At 44.5% G+C, this 26,545-nt stretch overlaps 1 protein-coding gene and 2 long non-coding RNA genes across 8 annotated transcripts in view; all 3 read right to left on the minus strand.

The window, feature by feature from the left end:
• Positions 1-6,352: 6,352 nt before the first annotated feature.
• On the minus strand, positions 6,353-11,718 carry LOC144984086 (uncharacterized). Its single transcript, XR_013647738.1, has 2 exons — positions 10,774-11,718; positions 6,353-7,231 (listed from the first exon to the last, which is right to left on the minus strand). It is a non-coding gene; the product is annotated as an uncharacterized LOC144984086 (long non-coding RNA).
• A 370-nt stretch (positions 11,719-12,088) lies between these two features.
• On the minus strand, positions 12,089-15,101 carry LOC144984084 (uncharacterized). Of its 2 annotated transcripts, XR_013647735.1 has the most exons (4): positions 14,607-15,101; positions 14,380-14,482; positions 12,565-12,682; positions 12,089-12,483 (listed from the first exon to the last, which is right to left on the minus strand). It is a non-coding gene; the product is annotated as an uncharacterized LOC144984084 (long non-coding RNA). The 2 variants fall into 2 exon arrangements; XR_013647736.1 differs by lacking the exon at positions 14,380-14,482 and having other exon boundaries at positions 14,607-15,097.
• A 4,977-nt stretch (positions 15,102-20,078) lies between these two features.
• The window catches only part of zswim8 (zinc finger, SWIM-type containing 8), a 55,260-nt gene continuing 48,793 nt past the window's right edge, over positions 20,079-26,545 (minus strand). For 3 of the 5 annotated variants that reach the window (XM_011492568.4, XM_078931630.1, XM_020699745.3), the window contains 6 exons: positions 25,921-26,415; positions 23,148-23,325; positions 22,904-23,074; positions 22,708-22,833; positions 22,451-22,629; positions 20,079-21,385 (listed from right to left, as the gene is read on the minus strand). In XM_011492568.4, coding sequence (XP_011490870.1) covers positions 21,182-21,385; positions 22,451-22,629; positions 22,708-22,833; positions 22,904-23,074; positions 23,148-23,325; positions 25,921-26,415 — 1,353 coding nt within the window. In that variant the 3' untranslated portion in view covers positions 20,079-21,181. The remainder of the gene's footprint in view (positions 21,386-22,450; positions 22,630-22,707; positions 22,834-22,903; positions 23,075-23,147; positions 23,326-25,920; positions 26,416-26,545) is intronic. The other 2 variants (XM_011492569.4, XM_078931629.1) reach the window with 1 other exon arrangement.

Raw genomic sequence — 26,545 nt, forward strand, 5'->3', positions numbered from 1 at the left:
GCCATAGTTCGTTTTTTACGTAGAAAAAACGAACAAAAGTTTTCACTTTTGAAAAGTCGAAGGATTTGAAGGACCAAAAGTCATACCAGGCATTAGACGAAGGAGTTGAACATTTTAATAGTTGAATGGTTAAAATAGGTGAAAAATTGTAGCCGTAAGACAGCAAAAAGAATAAATAAAGAGAAACAGGAAAACAGCATTCAACAGCATGTCCCTTATTGAACTCAATTCTTTTGGATTACTGGAGTTATAGGGGAAACTATTAATACATTTTGTGTTAGGTCAATTAAATGTAGATACATTCTTTTAAAATAATTTTTTTGAAATAAAACAAACAGAATTTTATTGTGTTACATGAAAGAGGGGCTTGAATCGCTTTTTTGAGTGTACATTAAAAAAAACATTGCACCATTCAAATTTTCCTCCCCTCTGTTCTTTTTCTTCCTCATACAATTACCAATAACACAAAATGTGCTCCACTGATTCTTCCCCTTTCCTGCAATCACAACTGCACTGACGAAGGTGAATCCAATGCACAGGCTCAACGTGGGCGGGGTTCACATTCCTCAGCGTTCCAGCATTCCACTACGTTGAGCAATTCTGCAGGCTGCAGCCAGGGCTTACTCCGTCAAACCGAAACTTAACTCAGCAAAGATAGGAAAAAAGTGAGACGACACACAACGCATGCAAATTTCGTTTTGGTGATGCCAGTGGCAGTCATATCATGCTAAGTCGCGCTCAAAGTGGGCAGCAAAATCAAAGATAGGACAAAAGTATGGTGTCAAATTAGTGCCTAAAGTATTGCGCATCAAAACAGTAAAACCGCGCCTCAAAACCCCAAATCTGTGAATTAAAATGCATAAATTGAGAACCAAAACCAACAATTTGCAACCAAAAGCTATAACCCAAAGCACAATCCTACTTCTCAGCTGGCGATTTGTTTTCTTGTCTTTCTGAAATCCTGTTTTTGAGTTGCAGTTTTATTTTGAAATCGTCTTTTTGAGTTGGGCTTTTATTTTTTGAGTTGCGCTTTTATTTTTTGCGGTTTTGATTCTAAAACCTGTCGACGCGTAAAAACAGCGACATGTCAGTCAAGGGGAGGGGAGGCGGGACATCCCTGATATCCAGAAGCTCATTGGCTGCTGAATCGGTCATGTAAACCTGGGAATCATTGCCCGTGAATTGTCACTAGGATTAATCAAAGATTTTTTTCAAGAAGTACATTCATGTATAATTTATAAGGTGTTGTGATCAGTGTGACCAGGTGGGCGTGGCTGACTTTTTCCCTGGTGCCTCCCTACATGGCACACCTGATCCTCATCTCATCAAGGTCTTTAAATGCCTGAGCCTGTTGCTTCTCCATGCCGGATTATCACTTTTCCATTGCTCTACATATCTGTGGTTTTCCAGTTTAGCTCCCTGATTCTGCTGCCTGTCCAATTCTGTTCCTTGTCCTGTGAGGAATAAAAACTGTTTAACTGCCCTCGGAGTCAGATTCTGCATTGGGGTCCTACCGCTCACCTTAACAGAATAATCCGGCCAAAATATGGACCCCGCAGCGTTTGAAGAGGTTAAACATGCCCTTTCGTCCCAAGGGGCCCTTGTTGGACGGCATGATCAAGCTCTCCAGGAAATCATGAACACCCTTCAACATCTTTCCACCGGAATAAATCGTCTCGGCGGTCGCCTGGAGGAGGTCTCGTCTCAACTCACCTCAGGAAGATCCCCGGATCCAGTTCAAGCCGCAGTATCGGATCCAGCCCCGTCACTTGCTCCTCACGTTCTTGCATCATCTCCCCGTGAGCCCTTCATCCCCACTCCCAGCAGGTACTCCGGAGAGATAGGTCTATGCAAATCATTTATCCATCACTGTAGACTCGTGTTCGATCAGCAACCTCTCACTTATTCCTCTGAAAGATCCAAAGTGGCGTTCATCATGAGTTTACTGTCAGGCAAAGCCTCTGCTCTGCCTGGGCTGTTGCATTAGCCGGCAGTAATTCTCCCCACTGCGACTCTTTTGCTTTATTCACGGCTGAAATGCTCAAAGTTTTTGATCATCCTCTCCAGGAAAAAGAGACTGGAAATCGCCTGCTCTCCTTACGCTAAGGTCCCGCTTCAGTTTCGGAGCACTCCATTGACTTCCGCATCTCCGCTGCGGAGTGTGGCTGGGATGAAAAGGCCCTCACCGGAATATTTTACCGGGGTCTTAGAGAGGAGATCAAAGACGAACTAGCTGCTCGTGACGAAACTTCCAACCTAGAGGAGTTAATTTCCCTCTCCATAAGGCTGGATAACCGCCTTCGGGAGAGACGCAGGGAAAGAGCAGCTCGACCCTCTCGTCCCGCCAGCTCCTTGCCGGTCACGCCCCTTCATCTGCCGGTGTTCCCTCCACCTGCAACTCAGCGGGACTCCGCGACCACGCCTCCCCAGGAACAGAGCACGCCGCGCTGCAGCGAGGAGCCTATGCAGCTCGGCAGGATGACTCTCACACCTGAGGAACGTCAGCGCCGCATTTACCAGCGGCTCTGCCTCTACTGCGGCCAGTCTGGCCATTTCCGGCCCAACTGCCCCGTACGGCCAAAAGACCGGGCTCATCAGGCTCAGGAGGGGCACTGGTGAGCCGAACCCCTGTGGATCCCTCCTCCAGACGCATCCATCTTCAAGGTACGATCTCATATGACACCACAACATTACAGATCCAGGCTTTAATGGATTCCGGTGCAGATGACAATTTTATTGACTCTCAGTTTGTGTCCCAATCCAACATCCCCACTGAACTTCTACCAAACCCTAAAAAAGTGTTTGCTCTGGATGGTAGACTGTTATCCTGTGTCACTCACCGAACACGTCCTGTGTCCCTGCTGGTTTCTGGCAACCACAGAGAACTGATTAGTTTTAACATCATTTCATCTCCATCCTCTCTGCTGGTGTTGGGTCTGCCCTGGCTTTCACTCCATAATCCACACATAGACTGGTCTTCTCAATCCATAGTTAATTGGAGTCTTTTTTGCCACTCTCACTGTTTACATGCTGCTGTACCACCTGTTTCCACCTCTCCTGAGCCTCCTAAACTTATTGACCTTTCTTGTGTACCATCGGATTATCATGACCTCAGGGAAGTTTTTTCTAAGGACCGTGCTTCCTCTCTGCCCCCTCATCGACCCTATGACTGTGAGATTGAGTTGTTACCTGGTGCTTCTCTACCCTCCAGTAAACTGTACAACCTCTCCAAGCCTGAGAGGGATGCGATGGAGACATATATAACTGAGAGTTTGGCTGCTGGACTCATCCGTCCATCCTCTTCCCCTGTTGGAGCGGGATTTTTCTTTGTTGATAAGAAGGATGGGTCCCTTCGCCCATGTATTGATTACACAGGTCTAAACAATATAACAGTCAAAAACAAGTATCCTCTCCCACTCATGGACTCTGCTTTCAGCTCCCTCCAGACTGCAACCATCTTCACCAAGCTCGACCTCCGAAACGCTTACCATTTAGTGAGAATAAAGGAGGGTGATGAGTGGAAGACGGCCTTCAATACTCCTCTGGGACATTTTGAGTATTTAGTGATGCCGTTTGGACTGACTAATGCTCCAGCTGTTTTTCAATGTCTCATCAATGACGTTCTGCGTGACATGTTGAATAGATTTGTGTTTGTTTATCTTGATGATATTCTGATTTTTTCACGGACTCTTGATGAGCACGTTCAACATGTCAGGCTTGTGTTACAGAGGCTGTTAGCAAACAGGCTCTATGCTAAAGGTGAGAAATGTGACTTTCATGCCTCCAGTGTCAGTTTTCTTGGGTTTGTGATTGAGAAGGGCCAACTCAAGCCAGATCCTGCCAAGATCAAAGCTGTAGAAGGGTGGCCTACACCCACAACCAGAAAGCAACTCCAAAGGTTTTTGGGGTTTGCCAACTTTTATCGGAGGTTCATCAGAAACTACAGCTCTGTGGCTTCTCCCTTGACCAAGCTGACCTCTGTACGAGAACCCTTCTCCTGGTCCTCAGGAGCTGAGGCAGCCTTTATTAAGTTGAAAAATCTTTTTTGTTCTGCTCCTGTACTGTCTCATCCTGATCCTACAGCTCAGTTCATGGTGGAAGTGGACGCCTCAGAATCTGGAGTTGGGGCGGTGCTCTCTCAGCGTTCATCCTCAGATCGGAAGATGCACCCCTGCGCTTTCTTCTCCCGACAGCTGTCTCCTGCGGAGAGGAATTATGACGTGGGGAATCGTGAGCTGTTGGCAGTTGTGCTGGCCTTGAAGGAATGGCGCCACTGGCTGGAAGGAACATCTCAACCTTTCCTGGTATGGACAGATCATAAGAACTTGTCGTACCTCCGTTCTGCCCGCAGACTGAATCCCCGTCAAGCTCGGTGGTCCCTTTTTCTGGGACGCTTCAATTTCACCCTCACTTACCGCCCAGGGTCCCGCAACCTAAAGCCTGATGCCCTGTCCAGGCAATTCGAGCTGCCAGCCTCCTGTGATACTACTCAGGACACAATCCTACCTCGCTCCTGTGTTGTCGGTGCTGCCATCTGGGAGGTGGAGCGTGAGGTTGAGAGAGCTCTGAAGGACCTTCCCTCTCCACCTGAATGTCCCACAGGTCTTCTGTTTGTTCCCCCATCTGCTCGTTCCTCTGTGCTGCAGTGGGGCCACAACTCCAAGGTGGCTTGCCATCCTGGAATACACCGGACTTTGACGTTGCTTAAACAGCGGTTCTGGTGGCCCTCCATATCTGCGGACACACGGGAGTTTGTCCAGGCTTGCTCCGTCTGTGCTCGTGGTAAGGCTTCTCATCGAGCACCAGCAGGTCTTCTGCGACCACTCCCAGTTCCTCATCGACCCTGGTCCCACATAGCTGTGGATTTCATCACTGGCCTTCCACCTTCTGAAGGTAACACAGCAGTCTTGACAATCATCGACCGTTTTTCAAAGTCCGTCCATTTTGTGCCACTTCCCAAGCTCCCTTCTGCCCTCGAGACAGCCAACCTCCTGGTCCAGCATGTATTCCGTTTGCATGGTCTGCCCCAGGACATTGTGTCAGACCGAGGCCCCCAGTTCACCTCCAGGGTGTGGAACGCTTTCTGTCGGGCCATTGGGGCCACAGCTAGCCTGTCCTCTGGATACCACCCCCAAACCAATGGCCAGACTTAGCGGGCTAACCAGGACCTGGAGGCGGCTTTGCGCTGTGTGGCAGCTACTCATCCTGCTTCGTGGTCAACTCATCTTCCCTGGATTGAGTATTCACACAATTCCTTGGTCTCCTCCGCAACAGGTCTCTCTCCATTCATGGCGTCCAATGGCTATCAGCCTCCCCTCTTCCCCTCTCAGGAAAGAGCCGTGGCCGTCCCTTCTGTCCAGGACCATCTCCGCAGGGCCCGTCGTGTTTGGCACGAGACCCGGGCAGCCCTCTCCCGCACTGCCTCTCGGAACCGTGCTCTGGCGGACCGCCGCAGGGTCCCAGCCCCGGACTACAAACCGGGTCAGAAGGTTTGGCTTTCCACACGAGACATTCCCCTGCAGTGCGAGTCCAGGAAGTTGTCTCCGAGGTTCATTGGCCCTTTTGAGATCGACCGGGTCATTAACCCCTCGGTGGTCCGTCTTAAGTTGCCTGCCTCAATGCACATCCACCCTTCCTTCCATGTGTCTCTCCTGAAGCCTGTCTCCTGCAGTGTTCTCAGCCCTCCGGCCGAGCCCCCTCCTCCCGCCCTGGTCGTGGATGATCATCCGGCGTTTCCTGTTCGCTGCCTTCTGGATGTCCGGCGACGGGGTCGCGGTCTGCAGTATCTCGTGGACTGGGAGGGTTATGGCCCGGAGGAGCGTTCCTGGGTTCCCGCTCCTTTATCCTGTCCCCTGCTCTCTTTGATGACTTCTATGCCCGTCATCCCGACAGGCCTGGTCGGCCGCCGGGTGGCGTCCCTTGAGGGGGGGGCACTGTTGTGATCAGTGTGACCAGGTGGGCGTGGCTGACTTTTTCCCTGGTGCCTCCCTACATGGCACACCTGATCCTCATCTCATCAAGGTCTTTAAATGCCTGAGCCTGTTGCTTCTCCATGCCGGATTATCACTTTTCCATTGCTCTACATATCTGTGGTTTTCCAGTTTAGCTCCCTGATTCTGCTGCCTGTCCAATTCTGTTCCTTGTCCTGTGAGGAATAAAAACTGTTTAACTGCCCTCGGAGTCAGATTCTGCATTGGGGTCCTACCGCTCACCTTAACAATAAGGTTTCTCAATATATATATTTAGGGATTACAGATTGATTGAACAAAGCAACATATTGCTGTAAGAAAGTGACACCTTTCCTAGTTTAGGATCAAGTTCATCCCTATTTAAAAAAAAAAAAAAAGTAAAATTATGATTCGGAAACACATTATTTATTTGAGGTACCAGAACAAATTTCCCACGTGTGGGATCAATAAAGTTTTTCTGATTCTGAACTGTATTCCCAAACCATTTTATTCTCAACCTTAAAGATTGCAGTTCACACAGGAAGTCAACTCTTACAATATGCAGCTACTGAGTATCATTTAAGGTGTATATATTCTCTCATTTTAACTTTCTTAAATACATTTTTCTTTTTGTGCAGGATGCTGTGGATATTGGACGACGGACTAACTTAAACCAGGCAGAGCAGGAAACTGTTGGAGTTGTTGTTCCCTCTGTGGCTTGTCCTCTCTCCTCTCAGACCTGTTCAATCCTTGTGGGACATCGGAAAACCATGGCCAAGACATTAACATTTATGTCCTGATCTATGCATGTCATCTCAGCAAGATGTAACAAAAACTGACAATGTGAACAGATCTCATCTGCCTTACAAGATACTGCCCCCCTTAAGAAAATAAATGGCTAATAATCACCACTGGTATTTTGTAAAGCTTCATTTTTTAATGTTTGACCATTAAATGTGTTTTGTACAGAAGACTGATGGTTTTGCAAATATCTTTGAAACACAGAGTCAAGTGTTTTAGATTCTGTGAAATTCTGAACCACAATTCAGAGAAATTAAAATAACTTTTTTTGAAACTCCTCAAAAGACTTGAGGTGGAAAAGTCACTGTTTTCGTGCAGGCACTGAGAAATGGGAAGCAGACAGTGTGCCTGGGCATGTTGTTAATGCAATCATGGTCAAAATGGACAACTATTTTAAATGCTTCTCTTTCAGTTAACAGGAGATGTCTGTGAGCCTGCCAGACAGCCTTTGCATCACACTGGGACGTCTTTGGGGCCTGCATCTGGAAAGAAACAAAAACAGCAAAGTTGATGAACCAAAAAAAGAAGAGAAAAAATTAATAGTGTAGTGACCTGGGGGTTAGCCCCGCCTTCAGCCCCTAAGGCTCATGAGAAGTGGGGGACTTAGGGTGAAACATTGAGTCAGAGGGCTGGAAGCTGAAGTGACCCTCCATGCTGTTTGGGCTGAATGTCCTTCTTTCTCTTTCGGCTTTTCCCATCAGGGGTCGCCACAGCGAATCATCCTTTTCCACCTCACTCTATCATGGACATCTTCTACCCTAACATTAGCCAACTTCATGTCCTCTGTTAAGACATCCATGTATCTCCTCTTTGGCCGTCCTCTTGCCCTCCTGCCAGGCAGCTCCATCTCCAACATCCTTCTACCAATATATCCACTATCCCTCCTCTGAACATGTCCAAACCATCTCAGTCTGGCTTCTCTAACTTTGTCGCTAACACAGGCAACATGAGCCGTCCCTCTGATGTACTCGTTCCTTATCCTGTCTAACCTGGTCACTCCTAAGGAGAACCTCAGCATCTTCATCTCCGCTACCTCCATCTCAGCCTCTTGTCTCTGTCTCACTGCTACCGTCTCTAACCCATAGAGCAGAGCTGGTCTCACCACTGTCTTGTACACCTTTCCTTTGAGTCTTGCTGACACTCTTCTGTCACACAACACTCCTGACACTTTCCTCCACCCGCTCCAACCTGCCTGCACTCGCCTCTTCACCTCTTTTCCACACTCCCCATCACACTGAACTGTTGACCCCAAGTACTTAAACTCCTGCACCTTCTTCACCTCAGCCCCCTGTAACCTAACGCTTCTACCTTGATCCCTCTCGTTCAGACACATGTATTCTGTCTTACTACGACTGACCTTCATGCCTCTTCTTTCCAGAGCAAACCTCCACCTCTCTAGCTGTTCCTCCACCTGCTCTCTACTCTCACTGCAAATTACAATGTCATCCGCAAACATCATTGTCCAGGGAGATTCCTGTCTTACCTCGTCTGTCAGCCTGTCCATCAGCATAGCAAACAAAAAAGGACTCAAAACTGATCCTTGGTGTAGTCCCACCTCCACCTTGAACTCCTCTGTCTGACCTACAGCACATCTCACCACCGTCATACTTCTCTCATACATGTCCTGAACTACTCTGACATACTTCTCTGCCACTCCAGACGACCTCATACAGTACCACAGCTCCTCCCTCGGCACCCTGTCATACGCCTTCTCTAAATCTACGAACACACAATGCAGCTCCTTCTGACCTTCTCTGTACTTTTCCATCAACATTCTCAAAGCAAAAATGGCATCAGTGGTGCTCTTACGGGGCATGAAACCATACTGCTGCTCACAGATCTCCACCTTCTTCCTAAGCCTGGCTTCCACTACTCTTTCCCACAGCTTCATTGTGTGGCTCATCAACTTTATTCCTCTATAGTTGCTGCAGTTCTGCGTGTCACCCTTGTTCTTAAAGATCGGAACCAGAACGCTTCTCCTCCATTCCTCAGGCATCTTCTCACTCTCTAAAATCCTATTGAACAACCTTGTTAGAAATTCCACTGCTGTCTCTCCTAGGCACTTCCATACCTCCACAGGTACGTCATCAGGACCAACGGCCTTTCCGCTCTTCATCCTTTTCAGAGCCTTCCTAACCTCCTCCTTTCCAATCTCTGCTACTTCCTGCTCCACAACAACCACATCTTCCTCCCTTCTTTCCCTGTCATTTTCCACGTTCATCAGCTCCTCAAAATACTCCTTCCATCTTTTCTGTACACTCTCCTGGGTTGTTAGCACCTTTCCATCTCTGTCCTTAATCACCCTTATCTGTTGCACGTCCTTCCCATCTCTGTCTCTCTGTCTGGCTAGCCTGTACAAGTCCTTCTCTCCTTCCTTTGTGTCTAACCTGTCATATAGCTCATCGTAAGCCTTCTGTTTGGCCTTTGCCACCTCTCTCTTCACTCTACGCTGCGCTTCCTTGTACTCCTGTCTACCTTCCTCAGTCCTTTCTACATCCCACTTCCTTTTAGCCAACCTCTTCCTCTGGACGCATTCCTGTACTTCCTCATTCCACCACCAAGTCTCTTTACCGTCTTTCCTCTTTCCAGATGACACACCTAGCACCTTCCTACCTGTTTCCCTGATAATCTCTGCTGTAGTTTCCCAGTCATCTGGAAGCTCATCCTGACCACCCAGGACCTGTCTCAACTTCTGCCTAAATTCCTCACAAGTTTCTTCATTCTGTAGCTTCCACCACTTGGTCTTCTTTTCTGTTTTCCCTCTCTTCTTCTTCCTGACCTCCAGAGTCATCTTACACACCACCATGCGGTGCTGTCTGGCTACACTCTCTCCTACCACCACTTTGCAGTCAATAACCTCTCTCAAATGACCTCGTCTACATAGGATGTAGTCCACCTGGGTACTCCTACCTCCACTTCTGTATGTCACTCTATGTTCCTCTCTCTTCTGGAAGTAAGTGTTGACTACAGCCATTTCCATCCTCTTCGCAAAGTCCACCACCATCTGTCCCTCCAGATTCCTTTCCTTCACACCAAACCTGCCCATCACCTCCTCATCACCTCTATTGCCCTCACCAACATGCCCATTAAAGTCTGCTCCAATAACAACTCTCTCTCCTCTGGGGAAACTCTCTATGACCTCATCCAACTCACTCCAGAATCTCTCCTTCACTTCTAACTCACAGCCAACCTGTGGCGCATACCCACTGACTACATTCACCATCACCCCTTCAATTTCTAACTTTAAGCTCATCATCCTGTCTGAGACTCTTTTCACCTCTAGAACACTGTTTACAAACTCCCCCTTCAGAATCACACCTACCCCATTTCTCTTCCTATCAACACCATGATAGAACAGTTTGTATCCTCCTCCAATACTACGTGCCTTGCTGCCCTTCCACCTTGTCTCCTGCACACACAGTACATCTACCTTCCTTCTCTCCATCATGTCTGCCAGCTCTCTGCCTTTCCCTGTCATTGTGCCAACGTTAAGAGTCCCTATTCTCAAACCTATGTTCCTGCCTTTTCCCTTCTCTCTCTGGCCACGTGCCCTTCTGCCTCCCCTCTTTCTTCGACCAACAGTAGTCAAATTTCCACCGACACCCTGTAGGTTAACAGCATCGGTGGCGGTCGTTGTTAACCCGGGCCTCGACCGATCCGGTATGTCTAAAGTGTTGTGGATGATTCGCATGGTTATTTTGGCAATTTTTACGCCGGATGCCCTTCCTGACGCAACCCTCTCTATTTATCCGGGCTTGGGACCGGCACAGAGGCAACTGGCTTGCAACCCCTGTGGCTAGATTTGTTTGGGCTGTATGTGTACTTGGAATAAACGGGCTAAATGCTCAAAAGGGAACATTGTCTCTCCTCCTGTTTATTCTGCTTGAGACTGTCTGGGGTCGTGCGGTGTATGGGGCACGGACAGCTCTCCAACTGAGCCATCTAAATTAGCAGTTGGTTTTAGCTACCCCACGAAAGTGATGGTCCGGCTGGATTGTTACAATATTAAAATTGTTTTCATTACCTTAAAGAAGTTGTAGACATCCACGTCATAGCTGCCTCAGTATTCCTGCCTTTTTTGTTATGCATGCATAACAACGGCCCTTATGGAAAACAGACATACAGCAATAGTTCATTTTAAAACCACCTAATTAAAAAGAAACTAATAATTCTATTGATGTCTAATACTGGAATAATTTTAAGGGGAATAAAGCATGTTTTTGCTGGTCTGCTACAATTTACTCTGCTCTGATTCACTCATACCAGAATTCTGCCAGTCTGCATAGTGCAGACGCATGCATTTTGAAAATATGGCACAGCAATATTGTTGCTCTGTTCAATAATTCCCTCTGTCTGTAAACCCTGAAAAATATTGACAACCTTATAGGTTATTTATATTCATATTTGATTAATCCCAGTGACATTTCACGGGCAATTATTCCCAGGTTTACATGACCAATCCTGACACTGTGGTAAAAAAAAATCGACTTCGTTTAATCCATAAAAGTCATGAAAAGAGCTGGAAACCCTGCTAGCATTGAGCTAGCTAGCATGCTAACACGGGAGAACAATGGTGATAGTTTGTCATGCAACATCTAACTTTCTAACATCTTTTTTCACTAGCAGCTACTGGTGGAGCTCCTCATCTGACCGGAGGGACGATAAAACGTTAACTTAATCGTTAATCTTTGAATACTTAGCGGATGTGATGACAGAACGCACGCAGAAATATCAACACCAAATGTTTCGAAATGTCTGGGAGGATTCTGTCTGAAGCAGCAGCTGCGAAGAAACTGGTGTTAGACGGCGCACATCAGGAAATGCAGTCCCGTCCACAGATAAGGTATGGAGGCACATTTGTTTGATCTAATAAATGTAGCGTTAAACATGATTTCTAGGTGGGTGTTTACAGACAGATCCAAGATCCTTCAGTCATACGTTAATGACAGGTTACCTCATCAGTCGGATGGGGGGGTCACGTGGGCAGGATTCTCAGACAGGTTTACCAGCCGCATAAATCAGCAAAGCTGTCAGGTAAACTGCAGCAGTTTGTGTCTCAGGCTCTCATCTTCCTCTGGATGTGATGCTGAGCAGCAATGTGGACAAACCTTCCCTGACATGACTCTTTTTGATATAGTTGTTAAGCACAAACAGACTTTTCCCAGATGCATTTTTTCCTCTAATAAATGTGACTGACAGGTACGCTGAGTAAATGCTGAATGTAAACGTAACATTTGATTAACTGCATGAAGAAGCCCATTAAGGAAAATCCACAACTATTTCTTTGTTTCTGTTATTGAATAACGTATTCATGTTAAGTTTTCAATAAATATACTGCATTTGCTATGAAACAAATTTGTTTATTTTCATATCCATTATTACAATCCTCACGTCAGCGTTCAGTTTTTTCATTGACAAAGAAACTTTTCTAAACAACAGCTTTCAAAATCAAACATCATCTTTGTTAATAAAGCTCTGAAACCTAAAATGGTAAACATGGAAAAACTCCTAAATGAAGCAAGCCTAATATGAACATTTTAAACTGGAGTTTTGCTTAAAGGAACATTAAGTTGTTTGGAGTTGTACAAGTGTTTGATGCGATTCCTCAGATGTGATTTCCAGATCATCAGCCCGACGCTAAAGCCAGGAATTGTGCTTCGTTTTTCACTCCCCACTGCATCATTTACAACTAATCAGGCTTATGCAGCAGGTTAAAGACTTTTTTTTAAAGGACCTGCAATTTAAAAAAAAAAAATAGATATTACGGTTAAATAATATTTATTGATTACATTGCACATAAATCATGGTGACTTGCCTGTACACTGCACAATGATATGAATGACTTTAGTCTTTTTGTATTCCCATGATGTAGAGCTGCCATCTGTTCTTCTGCAGCGCAAACCTTTCTGGAACTTCGCTTTGAGAAACTTCACCTGCAGAAATATCACATGTTAATTCAATTAAGTATTTTATAAACTTTTAAAGTTCATTTTTAAGTGTCAGTATATGTATATGCATGGTTCAAAAATATACAATGCACTTTGGATATACACTTTGGATAATATACAATGCACAGAGGATCATCCTCAGCCATCTCCGCACTCAGGTGAGCTCAGCACTGGACCCGCTGCAGTTTGCATATCGACCAGGCATCGGGGTGGATGACGCCATCATCTACCTGCAGCATCGGGCCCTGTGTCACCTGGAGGCCCCTGGGAGCACTGTGAGTGTCATGTTTTTTGATTTCTCCAGTGCTTTCAACACAATTCAGCCATCACTGCTGAGGAGGAAGCTGGAGGTTGCAGGTGTGGACCAACATCTGGTTGCTTGGACCATCAGCTACCTCACAGACAGGCCACAGTTTGTGAGGCTGCGTGACTGTGTGTCTGATGTGGTGGTCTGCAGTGCCATTGTGGGCTGTGTATCAGGGGGGGATGAGCAGGAGTACAGGGGGGTCATCTCCGACTTTGTTAGCTGGTGTGAAGTTAACCACCTGCTGCTTAACACCAGCAAGACAAAGGAGCTGATACTGGACTTCAAGAGGTCCTCACCATCACAGTCACCGGTGAACATCCAGGGTTCAGACATTGAGGTCGTGGACACATTTAAATATCTGGGTGTTCACCTGAACAACAGACTGGACTGGTCCAACAACACGGATGCTTTGTACAGGAGGGGCCAGAGTCGCCTTCAACTGCTGAGGAGACTGAGGTCCTTTGGCGTGTGCAGACAGCTGCTGAGGACCTTTTACGACACTGTGGTGGCCTCAGTGGTCCTTTATGGAGTTGTGTGCTGGGGGGGGGGGGGGACAGTGCAGGCAGAGACTTGAAGAGGCTTAACAAACTGGTTAGGAAGGCCGGCTCTGTCCTGGGCTGCACACTTGAGTCCATGGAGGAGGTGGCGGACAGGAGGATGTTAGCTAAGCTGACATCCATCATGGATAACCCCTCCCACCCCCTGCACAAAACTGTAGAGGCGCTGACCAGCTCCTTCAGCACAAGACTGTTGCACCCTCAGTGTAAGAAGGAGCTGCTGCAGGTCATTCCTCCCCACAGCCATCAGACTGTACAACACCGTGTCAAAGTGACACTCCACGGTCCCAGGGGTGTTTTTTCTGTTTAGTCATTGATTCATTTACTTTTGTTGTAGTTGTTGTTTTTCAATTTTAAATTGTTTTTTGTTCCTGAACAGTTGTTTGTTTTTGTTTTTGGTGTGAACTTCATTAGTTATTTCTGTATTTTGAAAAAATTAGTAATGTTTTTTTACAGTTTACATGTTTTGCAGACCACATGTTTTTTACAATTTTGCAGCTGTATTTATTTAATATTTAATATTTATTTCTTTATTTAATAAGAATCTAATTTTTGACAATAATTTTTCATAATAATTTTAGTAATATTTTTAATTATCTAATATAAATGTCATTTGTGATGTCCTTTATTGATGTTATATTATATAGATTATTTCTGAATGTCGTGTTGCTGCCACAGAAATGAAATTTCCCCATTGTGGGATTAATAAAGTCATCTATCTATCTATTTAATATTATTTCCCATAATAACTTGTTTACTGATTTCAATCTTAAAGTCGATTTTTAGCAACACTGATGCCATATAATTACTGTAATTACTGTATAAATCCCAGAATCAGGCTGGCTCGGAGCTTTTTCTCTCATGTTGTCACCGAAAACGGGAATGGCTATCATGTGAAGACGGTTCGTCTCCATCGGGTTCCTTTTGCGCATGTGCAAGATAAAAAGAAAATCTTTTCAAAGCAGCACTTTAATTAACATCCTAAAATTAACATCCTTAGAGACATGTGACTGACAAAAGAAAAGATCACAGAATTGATTCTTACCTGAAGATGATTGACAGCGTGAACCTCGCAGCCGTAGACATTAGCGCACAGCGTTCAAAGTAAAAGTGCTCACAAACTACTTCCGGATGATCGTGTGTCAGGCGAAATGTTAAAAAAAGAATCTAAAAGTTCATTAACAGTTTGCTGCATTTTTTATTTGATATATAAATGGGAAATACGTGGATTATTATAGTACATTGTTGTTTGGACGCTAAAATCCGGCATCGCTTTATTTAAAATACTTTTCAGTTCAAATGATTGACAAACATCATCATCCAATCAGCGTTGTCCCATAGTACCTGCCTCTTCCGGTTTGGAAATGTTTATCATTTTTGAAGATTTCGTTTTGTTTTCTGGAAATTAATTCTGTGTTCTGAAATGTTTTTCATTTTTTAATATTTCATTTTTTTCTGAAATGTTTTCATTTTTTAATATTTCATTTTTTTTTCTGGAAATTTATTTTGTTTTCTGAAATGTTTTTTTTTTTTTTTCATTTTTGTTTTTTAAGTTTCGGTTTCTGAAATTTTGTTTTGTTTTCTAAAATGTAATGCTGCTTTTTAACTTTTTTTTTTTTAATTGTTCTTGTGATCTTAAAAATGTTTTTGTATATAGTGTTTTGTTGAATGCTTTGCACTTCATTGCCACCGTAATAAATAATAATAAATCACCTAAACAGGAAGACTCGAAAACATGTTTTACTCATAATTATTTATCGCCCCCCCCGGCCCATATTCAGAATTTTTAACTGAGTTTTCCGACTTCCTATCGACTATTGTCTTAGATTCTGATCAAACTATAATATTAGGGGATTTTAATATTCATGTTGATGACCCCAGTGACTGCCTAGGAAAGGCTTTTGCAGCTTTATTAGATGATGTTGGTTTCACCCAAAGTGTGAATGAACCCACTCACTGTCATAAGCACACCCTGGATCTTGTTCTAACCCATGGGATAGAGATCAGCCAGCTGAGTGTCCTTCCTCTTAACCCCATCATTTCTGATCACTTTCTGATTACCTTCCAGCTTACACTGGAACATCCTTCTGCCCCAGTGAATAAGAAACAGCTTAGAAGAACCTTAACTGACCGTTCTGTGTCTGAGTTTAAACACACAGTTCAGCCAGTACTTAGTAATATTCTGAGCAAATACTCTGAGTCCAGCTCCCATTGCATCAGTCCTAGTATAAATGACCACTTTGTTAATAATGCCTCACAAGCCCTCTGGAGTACACTTGATGTTGTTGCCCCCCTGAAACCTTAGCTTGTTAGACAAAACCGAGTAGCCCCGTGGTTTAACGCTGAAACTCGTTCTCTTAAACAAGAAACCCGTAAGTTGAAAAGAGAATGGCGCCGCTCCGGTTCAGAGCAGTCTCTGAATATCTGGAAACATAGCCTATTAAATTATAAAAAAGCCCTGCGTAGAGCTAGAAGCCAGTACTATTCAACCTTAATATCAGAGAATGGAAACAATCCAAGATTTCTTTTTAGCACTATTGCTAAATTAACTCGCAGTCAGAGCCCAGTAGAACCACATGTTCCTGTTTCTCTCAGCTCTGATGATTTTCTTACATTTTTCAATAGTAAAATCTCAAATATTAAACATAAGTTGAATCAAGTTATTCCTACTATCAGCCCAGAACAGGCTGAAGCGGTAGAAATGGAGGCATCCATAGAAACCTCTGTAACATTAAACTGCTTAACTATTGTGGATCAAGTGGAAATAGCATCAATTATTACGTCCTCCAAATCCTCAACGTGTCTGTTAGACCCAATTCCCACTAGACTTTTTAAAGAAACTTTTCCCCTAATTAATGATTCCATATTAACAATAATAAATACCTCTCTGGAAACGGGTTACGTGCCACAGTCTTTTAAATATGCAGTTGTTAAACCTCTTCTGAAAAAGCCCAGTCTAGATCCTAGCATCTTGGCCTCAGAAAAGGGTCTACTTTCTATTCTGGTCCTGTTAGACCTCAGTGCAGCCTTTGACACTATCGACCACAGTATTTTACTCCATAGATTAGAGCAGGACATAGGGATCAGAGGATCTGCTCTCTAGTGGTTTAAATCCTATTTATCCAATAGGTATCAGTTCGTTAATGTAAATGGACAGTCCTCTCAGTGCACTCCAGTTAACTATGGAGTCCCACAGGGCTCAGTCTTAGGACCCATCCTGTTTACGCTTTATATGCTACCCCTAGGAAACATAATCAGGAAACACAGCATTAATTTTCATTGTTGTGCCGATGATACGCAGTTGTATTTATCCATGAAGCCTGACAAGAATGACCAGATAGAGAAACTGAACGCCTGCATCAGAGACATCAAGACCTGGATGACAATTAATTACCTCTTCCTGAACCCAGAAAAAACTGATGTCATTATACTTGGTCCTAAAAACCTCAGAGATGCTCTGTCTGATCAGAGTCTCCCTGGATGGCATAAGTATAGCCTCCAATTCCACAGTTAGAAACCTTGGGGTTTTATTTGACCAGGATTTATCATTTAAGGCTCACATATCTCAGGCGTGTAGAACTGCCTTTTTTCACCTGCGGAAAATTGCTAAGATCAGAAATATACTTTCTAAGAGTGATGCTGAAAAACTCATCCATGCATTTGTTACGTCGAGGCTGGATTACTGTAACTCTTTGTTAGCAGCGTGTCCTAATAGTTCCTTAAGAAGTCTCCAGCTTGTTCAGAACGCAGCAGCTAGATTGTTAGCAGGAACCAGCAGAAGAGATCACATCACTCCTGTGTTAGTTTCACTCCATTGGCTCCCAGTTGATTCTAGAATTAAGTTCAAGATCCTCCTGTTAACCTATAAGGCCTTACATGGAATGGCCCCGTCCTATATTAAGGACCTCATAGTCCCTTACCATCCAATAAGAACACTTCACTCCCAAAATGCAGGACTGCTTGTGGTTCCTAGAATTAGTAAAAGTACGGTTGGAGGTAGAGCGTTTAGCCACCAAGCCCCTGTCTTATGGAATAAACTCCCAGCTCATGTAAGAGAGGCCGACTCAGTTTCTACATTCAAAGTTAGACTGAAAACATTCCTCTTTGGACAGGCTTATTGTCAGACTAGTTAGTATTCAGAGATTATTTAACTTAATGTTAATGTGTTTAAATTAAACTTAATAGTAACTTTGTGTTTTAAAAGGCTGCTAGAAGTTGAAGCTGGGGTAACTATGGTGCTCTGGGGTTCTGTCCTCTTTTCTTTTCTACTTCTACCCTTCCTCTCTTCTCTATTCTTGATCATTATTCATCATTTAGTTCTCCATGCCTCTGTCTGGTACAGTGCGATTCATGTATTGTCCCTCTTTTCCTCTCCCCTCCTGGGGAGTGGGAGTGCTTCCAGACTCCAGTTGGCTCATCCGTGCTCCTGTTCCTGACCGTCTACCTCGCCTTTGCTCCTGCTCCTACACCTGGCTGTGGATCCTGCCTCTGGCTCATCTCTGGCTCGTCTCTGCTCTGTGCCTGACCGAGTACCTCGCCTTTGCTCCTGCTCCTACACCTGGCTGTGGTTCCTGTCTCCAGCTCGACTCGCGCCTTTGACTGTCCCCACAACCACGGCTGGATGAAGCTCGTCTGCTGGACTTTATATATGTAGTTGTAGATTTAGATAAGTTAATTCTTCTCTAAGAGATCTGGTAATCGCCTGTCCGTCCTGGGGGAGGATCCCTCCTTCATGTGGGCACCCCTGAGGTTTCTTCGTTTTTTCCGCAATCCGTTTTTTTAGGAGTTTTTCCTTACAGTGAAGGGGGGTCTAAGGGCAGGGATGCCAGTATAGCTTAGTCAGTTTGTTAGTTCATTTTAGTATTTTCCTATTCAACTCTTTGTATTCGTGATCCTTTTGAGTTCATGTTTACTTCGAAGCCCATCGAGACGACTGTTGTTGTGATTTTGGGCTATACAAATAAAATTGAATTGAATTTCTCCAGCTGTTTCTTCATCTGGCAGGCTGTTACAGTCAAACAGGGAGGGAGGGGGGTGATTGTTGGACTGGGGGGAGGGGTGAGAGACTGTGGGCCCAGTAGGTGTGGTGTAGTAATGGGGGGGAGAAAGGTGGAGGCAGGCATCTGAAAAAATTGAACTATTTTGCACAGAGAGTATTGGTCTCACTGACTCATTCTGTGCTGAGTGCTCACAACTGTATTTAACTTTACTACACTTTGACTTGTAGCCAGGAAGGTTAGCATTTTTACATGTCTTCGAGAAAGACTTGCTCTCTTATGCGATCAGATGTTCCCTGCAGCAGAGAAAATCGGCTCCAATGGGGTAGAATTTGCAGGGATGCACAGAAAAGATTTAGGATAGCATGAGGAATTGGCCCTAATTTTTACTCCAGCAAGAATCACCAGTTTTGGAGTGCAGTGACAACTTATTTTTTCCCCATTGCCAACAAAATAAAAAAAAAAGAGGATGACTACAAGTCCTGTGGCTGTCATTCCATTACAGATCATCAAGATTTTCATTGTCTGTCCCGACAATAAATGGTCAGTAACTTAATATTTGCGCATGGGTGGACTGATCGGGTAGCGACCTTTGACTGAATATAGAGAACTGGACTGAGCAATCCCTCCCCTCTGGCATTCCGAACAAGAAGTACCTACTTGTCAGAATAACCACTCTTGCTCCGGTACCAGTTTTTAAACAATATTCTTGCTAATCCTCTTTTTCATATTTTTTTCGTTATTGCAAGTTTTCAGGTAATAAACTGACCAGATAATTCAGTTAAAGCACGTGGTGTCCGCTGGCCCCCACCTTAAACGTTTGACAAATTCCCCTTAGTCCGCTCTCAGAGGAAGGGGTGTGGACTCAAAACGACTCGGTCCAATCACTGTGGCTAGAGCACAAGGAAGGCCTTTTATACAATTGCCACAAATATTTTAAAGTTCAATTGTTCTCAATAAAAATAAATTCTATGGGTGACGTCACACTCACTCTGTCCAAGCACCCAGCGTAATTTTGACATAAAAAAAGGTCTTAAAAGAAAATAAAATGATGCATCTACTAGATGCGGGGGCGGCCGTGGTGCAGCGGAAGGGCGGTCGACCCATGATCGTAAGATTGCAGGTTCGACACGCCCATGTGTCGAAGTGTCCTTGGGCAAGACACTGAACACCACCTTGCCTGTGGTGGGAGGTTGGCGCCAGTGTTCGGCAGCGGAGCCGCCATCAGTGTGTGAATGTGTGTGTGAATGTGTGTGTGCATGGGACTGTGACTGTAAAGCGCTTTGGGCCTTCGTAAGAAGGTAGAAAGCGCTATATAAGTATACGCCATTTACCATTTACTATTAAACTAGTCTTGGACAATAGTCTTACTAATTGTGTCAGCCCTTCTCATAACAGAGATTGTCCAGGTGAGAGAAAAAATTGAATGCAGCAGTGGAAGCACCAAAATCAATAGATTAGATTGCAAGCACTTACCATCATGATCAGCAATGATCAGAAATAATGAGACCAGCAAGCCGTTTTAGTGTTTTCACAGCTCTTTATTAAGTAAACTCTAAACTTTAGTATTGCTTCACCCTTCTTCCCAGCCTAAGCCTCTTCTACATCAAATACACACAGGCTGCTTCAGTCCAGCTACTCTCTGAAAGATTACAAAAATAGGACAGTATGGTTTTCTTTTTTCTTTACAAAGTCACCTTTACCTGTAAGTTCCACAAACAAATAGACCGGTTGAGAACGACAGCAGCTGCCTGGACAGAGTGAGCTTGTCAAGATTTTGAAAAGTCAAAGTACCCCATTTGAAGAGCACAGCTGTGTCTGCCATGGCTCCGCCTCAGTGCTGAGAATCATTTGACAGAGCAAGGGGAACTTTGAAGTAATTCTTGGGGAACATCCATAGCAGGTTGGAGAATGCTTGGAGAAAAGCTGAAGTAATGCTTGAGATGTTGCATGGCTCTTCTTTGGTTTGGTGCAATAACAGATTGGTTCAGGGGTGCAGAACTCTGTTCCAGGGAACATTTACCAGTAAATCCAGAACTCACAATATCAAATCTGTACAGAAACACCTTAGTATCTGAAGACAGATCTTAAACTTGCAGATTATCAAATGTAATCTGGCTATGGTGGAGTGGCTACTTCTTGGGTCAAAGCACAATAACAGGAGCCCAGACTGATGAGATAACTTTCCATAAAAATTTAAAAACTAAAAAAATGTGGAGATTCTCGGCTCTGAGGCACATAGACCTGCTTTGTTCTTGGCGCTACCAAGGAGGACAAGCCTGCAGGAAGATGGTGCTTCGGAGAAGGAACGTTTCCAACCCTTTTTGCACTTATAATTCTATAGAAAAACATCAATACTGAAATATCCCCCCACATAAACAGTCCCATATTGCAGTTGTTCAGGCCTAAAATAACCCCCACCCCCACCATCACCATCACTCTGGACTGGAATGTTGCAGCATGTACTGCATACTAGACTGATGTGAGGGCTATGAAAAGAGTGGACAGGTTGACAACAATGACAGGAGGTGCTCACAATAAAATCTTGGCAGTCCAGGAACCAGGGCCGGCCTCTCCCCCCTGACTGGACAAGAGTGGTCACATGACTGCACTGGCGTACTGCTCAGGGCGAGAATGTGGTCATCTCCAGGGAGATGCGCTGCCACAGTTCCTTGGTCTGCTTCCCTCTCTTCAGGTTCTGCAACACATCGTTGAACTGCATCACACCCACAGGAGTCAGGCAGAAGGCCCCCCGAGCGCTACGAATAATGTTGACAAAGTCGTCATAGTCGGCGGGGGTCAGGTGGATGAGGCGGTGGTGGATGTACTGCAGAGAAAGAGTTGGAGTCAGAACTGACACAGGAACATGCAGCCACGACCCTTCCAAAGTTTGGGTCTTGGGGTTAAAACGACAAATGAATTGAAACATGGAGTCATTGGTTGTGGTGTCGCTGATTAAAAAAAAGAAGATTCCAGATTTTAAGATGATTTGCAGAAACCTTTGTGATCTTTCTGCTTCTTGTGAGCAAAACATCATTTAAACTCGAGAATGTAAGGTAATTAAGGTTTTTGACAATGACTATTTGAAGGTAAAAACAAGTTTAACTTTCTGCAGACCAGCAGTGATTATAGGATTTACTTCATTGGTGATAACTTGGTGGTCAATCAAATGACTTGTGACCCTGCTTCTTGAGAAGTGGCTCGAGAAACCACACATTAATGATTTGAATGTTTGTGTACTGCTGCCACTTTCTGTGCTAGCTTTTACCAGAGCGGCACAAAAGCAGATTGGGCTGTTCAAAACAGCCTAATCATTAAACATTTCCTGTATTTCTTCATTGTTAAAAGGGACTTTTTTATATAGATCATAACTTCAACATTAATAGATATGTTTCAATACTACTATCTCCTGTTTCTGATGTCTTTGATCATTTAAAGTTGATTTGGCTCTCAGCTCAGACTTTCAAATCACTAAAACCCATAAATTGCTGTCTAGATGTGATTCCTGCTAAAATTCTACGGTAGGATTTGAGTGTTGGCCTTTCATTGACTCTTCTTAAATTTCTGTAGTTGTTCCATTTGCTTTAAAGATGATGTAGTTAAGCCTCTTAAACTCCACTTGATTCCAGAGTTTAATCTCATTTTAGACACGTTCCTACTTGTCTTTTTATCAGTTATTAGAACAGCTGTTTTTAAGATGTTAGTGTTCTGACAGACAAACAGACTTCTATTTTTGAGAAGTTTCAGTCTAGTTTTAGATCTTGGCACAGCACAGAGTTTGCCTTGTCCACAATTACATGGCTGCATCAGTTAGTGCCTAACAGGCTGTTGAGCTGTGCACATCTCTCAGCAGTTTATGATCTTGCCCCCCAACAGGATTTTGAGCTTGTACCTGCAGGTAGGCCTGCTGGCAGCGCTGGACAAGCTGGTGAAAGGCAGGGGTGCGAAGGTGTGCATGGATGTGGGCGGGGTTAAGTCTTTGCAGAGCCTCCATGATGATCTCTTGCAGGACAAATGGACTCAAGACCCCTTTTGCAGCTCCCACACAAAACTGGTACACAAAGTTTACTCCTAAAAGAAGGAGGAGCAGGAAGATTAAGGAGGGCATAATACATACATTTGTCTATGTATGTATTAATCTCGACTCACGCTCACCCAGCCTGGCTGCAAGTCCAAGCAGCCACTTCACATCCTCTGTGTAGGGGGGGCTCCTTGAGAAGTTATTGGGATGGTCGTTGTGGGCCCTTCTGCCCAGCATCTCCAGTGCCAGCATGCCTACACAAAATCAGGTCAGTGCATTGACTTGACTACAAATACGTCATGACAGCAAGGTGGGACACCTCACCAACTCTGTATGCAGAGTGTAGGTAGTGAAAGCCCTGCTGGCTGATTGGCTGGCTGTGCTGCTCGTCTTCTGCAGGGAAGGACGTACTAACAAATGAAGGCTGGGGGGCTACAGCAGGCAGAGAAGCAGCCTGGATGGCTTGGATGGAGGGGCCAGAGTGAACACTACCCACTGCAAGACAACAGAGTCAAAGTCTGTGACTGAACAATCCGTAACATACAGCTAATGTTGGAGGTGTTCTGACCTGCAACGGTAGTGGTCAGGGGGAGGCCCGTTTCTGTGTGGTAGGGGTGGACAGCAATCTGAGTCATAGATGGAACAGGAACACCAGGAAAGGTGACAGCTGTAGCTGCCAAAGGCTGTTGGGGACTGGTAGCCACCGAAAACGGGTACTGGGTTCCAATGAAGGCTGGGTGCATTCCCTGGGAACACACATGTGCAGCTATAGGTTAAGAGAGGAAAGTGCAGTAATGATGTAGGGGTACAAAGACATACCAACAAAAAACACACAGTTCCACAAGAAATACAAAAAACTTCAAAAAGAAAAAAATGAGCAAACATCTAAAGGACAAAAACACACAACTATTCAAAATAAACTATCTCAGAAGGACAAAAAGCATACACTTACACAGAATAATAAGAAAAAAAACTGAGAAAACAAAAATGTATTAACTAAATTGTTCAGCACTGGGTCTTTAATTTTATGAAAACACTGGTACTACAGTTGTATAGTGTATATGCATGACTATCATTGTAATTAGGAAATAGTGTTATTTTTGATGATCCCTTCATTTTGTTTTGTTGCCTTTATCCACAAATTCTTGAAGTCCTATTTATGAAAATATTGTCTGACTTTAAACCAGTTTGAATTTGGAGAATGCTGCTCACAGAAGCTCTAAAGCAACGCTTTTTCCTCAGTTTTCTGTTTGCCGCATTAAGTCCTGCTGGTTTATTCTCCAGTGCCTCTTTCTGAAGGCCGGCTGGCTGGCTTCTGTCTATAATATATACATATCACCACAACAAACAAAGGGAAGTGAAGTGGGGGTGTCAGAAGACCAAGAAAACGGAATATTTTGGGCAAAATTTACTCGCAATGTGGCAGGTAGCCCTTGGAGTTTGACCTCCCGAACAAGAAAAAAAACCACAGAAATTAAGACTATACCAAATACCAAAATACCGAAAAGTGCAACCTACAAAAACTACAAAACACTATTATTCTTTATATCAGAGACACTAAAGCAGTTACCAGCTGGGGGGATATGTTGCAAACTGGGTAAATATATAATACATATTGAGAAATATATTTTAAAATATATACTATATATATATATATTGATTCATATATATTTAAAATCTGATTGTTTGCAAACCAACTTTATTTGATAACTGCTGTATCTTTGTTGAAATAGTTAGGAAGGAACTCCAAATTAGATTTTTCAACCTAAATTTCTTATTATAGAGATGGATGGACCACGTATGGCTACTTAATTTTTACAACTTAAATGTCATTGATTGTGATAAATGATTATTTAAGTCATAGCTAAAGCTATGTATTTATGCCATATATAACATCATATAAGTCAGGGTATAATATGTTTTATGTTGAGGTGGGGCGGCCGTGGTGCAGCGGTAGGGCGGTCGACTCATGATCGTAAGATTGCAGGTTCAATTCCCGCCTTGCACACCCATGTGTCGAAGTGTCCTTGGGCAAGACACTGAACCCCACTTTGCCTCTGGTGGGAGGTTGGCGCCAGTGTTTGGCAGCGGAGCCGCCATCAGTGTGTGAATGTGTGTGTGCATGGGTGAATGGGACTGTGACTGTAAAGCGCTTTGGGCCTTCGTAAGAAGGTAGAAAGCGCTACATAAGTATACGCCATTTATTACCAAATCAACAGCAAATCAACTTTCACTGTGGTTTACCAGAGGTTTCTGACACAACCCTGTACTTTATCCAGGCTGGGTACCACAACAAGAGGACCCTGACGTGGGCCCCCTCGTAGCAAACAAGTTAGGCAGTAGCAGTGGACCTTGGGAAGTCGTCTTGTCCAAGGATCCACATTGGATGAAGCTCATTGCGTCCTCTGGGCGTGCTCAACAGCATACAAGAAATCAAACACTGATTTCCTGTAAGCAAGTGCAGCACTTAACCAACTGAGCTATCTAACCAAGTGTCCTTAAGGTAGAGGCATTTTTCAGTAGGACATACTAAATTTTGGAAAATAATATATTACATAGTATATAAATTAACATGTTGTAAGAAATGTACTTATAAATCGCAATGCATTGCATAATAAATTACCATATAAGAAAACAGCAATAACAGAAAATTTTAAGATAGAGAAAAATAAAACACTTTCATTTATGGAATGTATTGTCAATACATTGTTACTGCATTAATTGGGAACTATATTATTGTTTTATAAAGGCTATAGCAGCTGACTTTCTGCATATTTGTTGTTCTTGAACTTTAAGAAATACTGGAAGGTGCAGGTTCATAAAGACTCCCTTCCCCAGTTCATCCTTTCATTCATCTTTTTAACCGTTTTTCCCTTTCGGGGTCACGGGGCTGCCGGAGCCTATCCCAGCCACTTGTGGGCGAAGGCAGGGGGGACACCCTGGACAGGTCGCCAGTCTGTCGCAGGGTAGAATGTCCACAAACACACACCCATTCACTCTCGCACTCACACCTAGGGACAATTTAGAGTTGCCAATTAACCTATGAAGCATGTTTTTGGACGGTGGGAGGAAGCCGGAGACCCCGGAGAGAACCCACACATGCACGGGGAGAACATGTAAGCTCCACACAGAAAGGTCCCCCATTGATGTTTTTCAGGTCCCCCAGCCGGGACTTGAAGGAGGGACAAGAAGGGACTGCCTTCTTGCTGTGAGGCAAGAGCGCTAACCACTGCGCCACCGTGCAGCCTTCCCCAGTTCATTTTCTTTAAAAAGGTAGGCCAAAACAGCAGCATGTAGATGCTTTTCAACCCTGTTTATTCAACTTGTGTCTAATTCCTCACCTGTCCATATGAAGCCCCAGAGACGGGGAAGACAGCAGGTCGTTGAACATGCTGTAGGGGATGTCCTAGGTACTGTGGGGTGCAGACAGTGGGAAGGTGGGCCTGGATGGTGGTGTAGGGATGCAGTCCTTGGGTATGGGTGTGGGTCAAGGCCTGGCCAGGCAGAGCATGGGGCTGATAAATTGTGGAGCCCACAGAAATGACTGGCACCACAGCTGTGGCAGTGACCGAGGCTGTGACCGCAACTCCTCCAGACTCTGGATTGCTTCCATTGTCCAGAACACTGCAGCTGGAGTCAGGAGGCCTCCTTCCTGTCCCACCATTTGCTCCGCAGCGCCCAGAGGTCTCCCGCTGCTGAACTGAGGAGCCGCCCACTGACTGCTCATAGAGCCAGTACCACTGATGAGCCACTTCAAAGAGAACCTCCGGATATACCCCCCCACCTTTTGCTGCCTCCTCTACTGCCATACAAGCCTTCTCTAGCATCAAATTGTCCTGAGGAAACACAAAGGAGGAGAGAAGTTAAACAAGGGTGCAACTGTAGATGGTAATGAATCACTGTAAGAGATGAATGGTCACGTTTAGCAGACGTTAGCGCTTTCAGTATTTAAATCTATTGACGAAG

This window comes from Oryzias latipes, chromosome 15 (assembly GCF_053564925.1).
Source record: "Oryzias latipes strain Hd-rR chromosome 15, Olatipes_Hd-rR_3.1".
NCBI lineage: Eukaryota > Metazoa > Chordata > Actinopteri > Beloniformes > Adrianichthyidae > Oryzias > Oryzias latipes.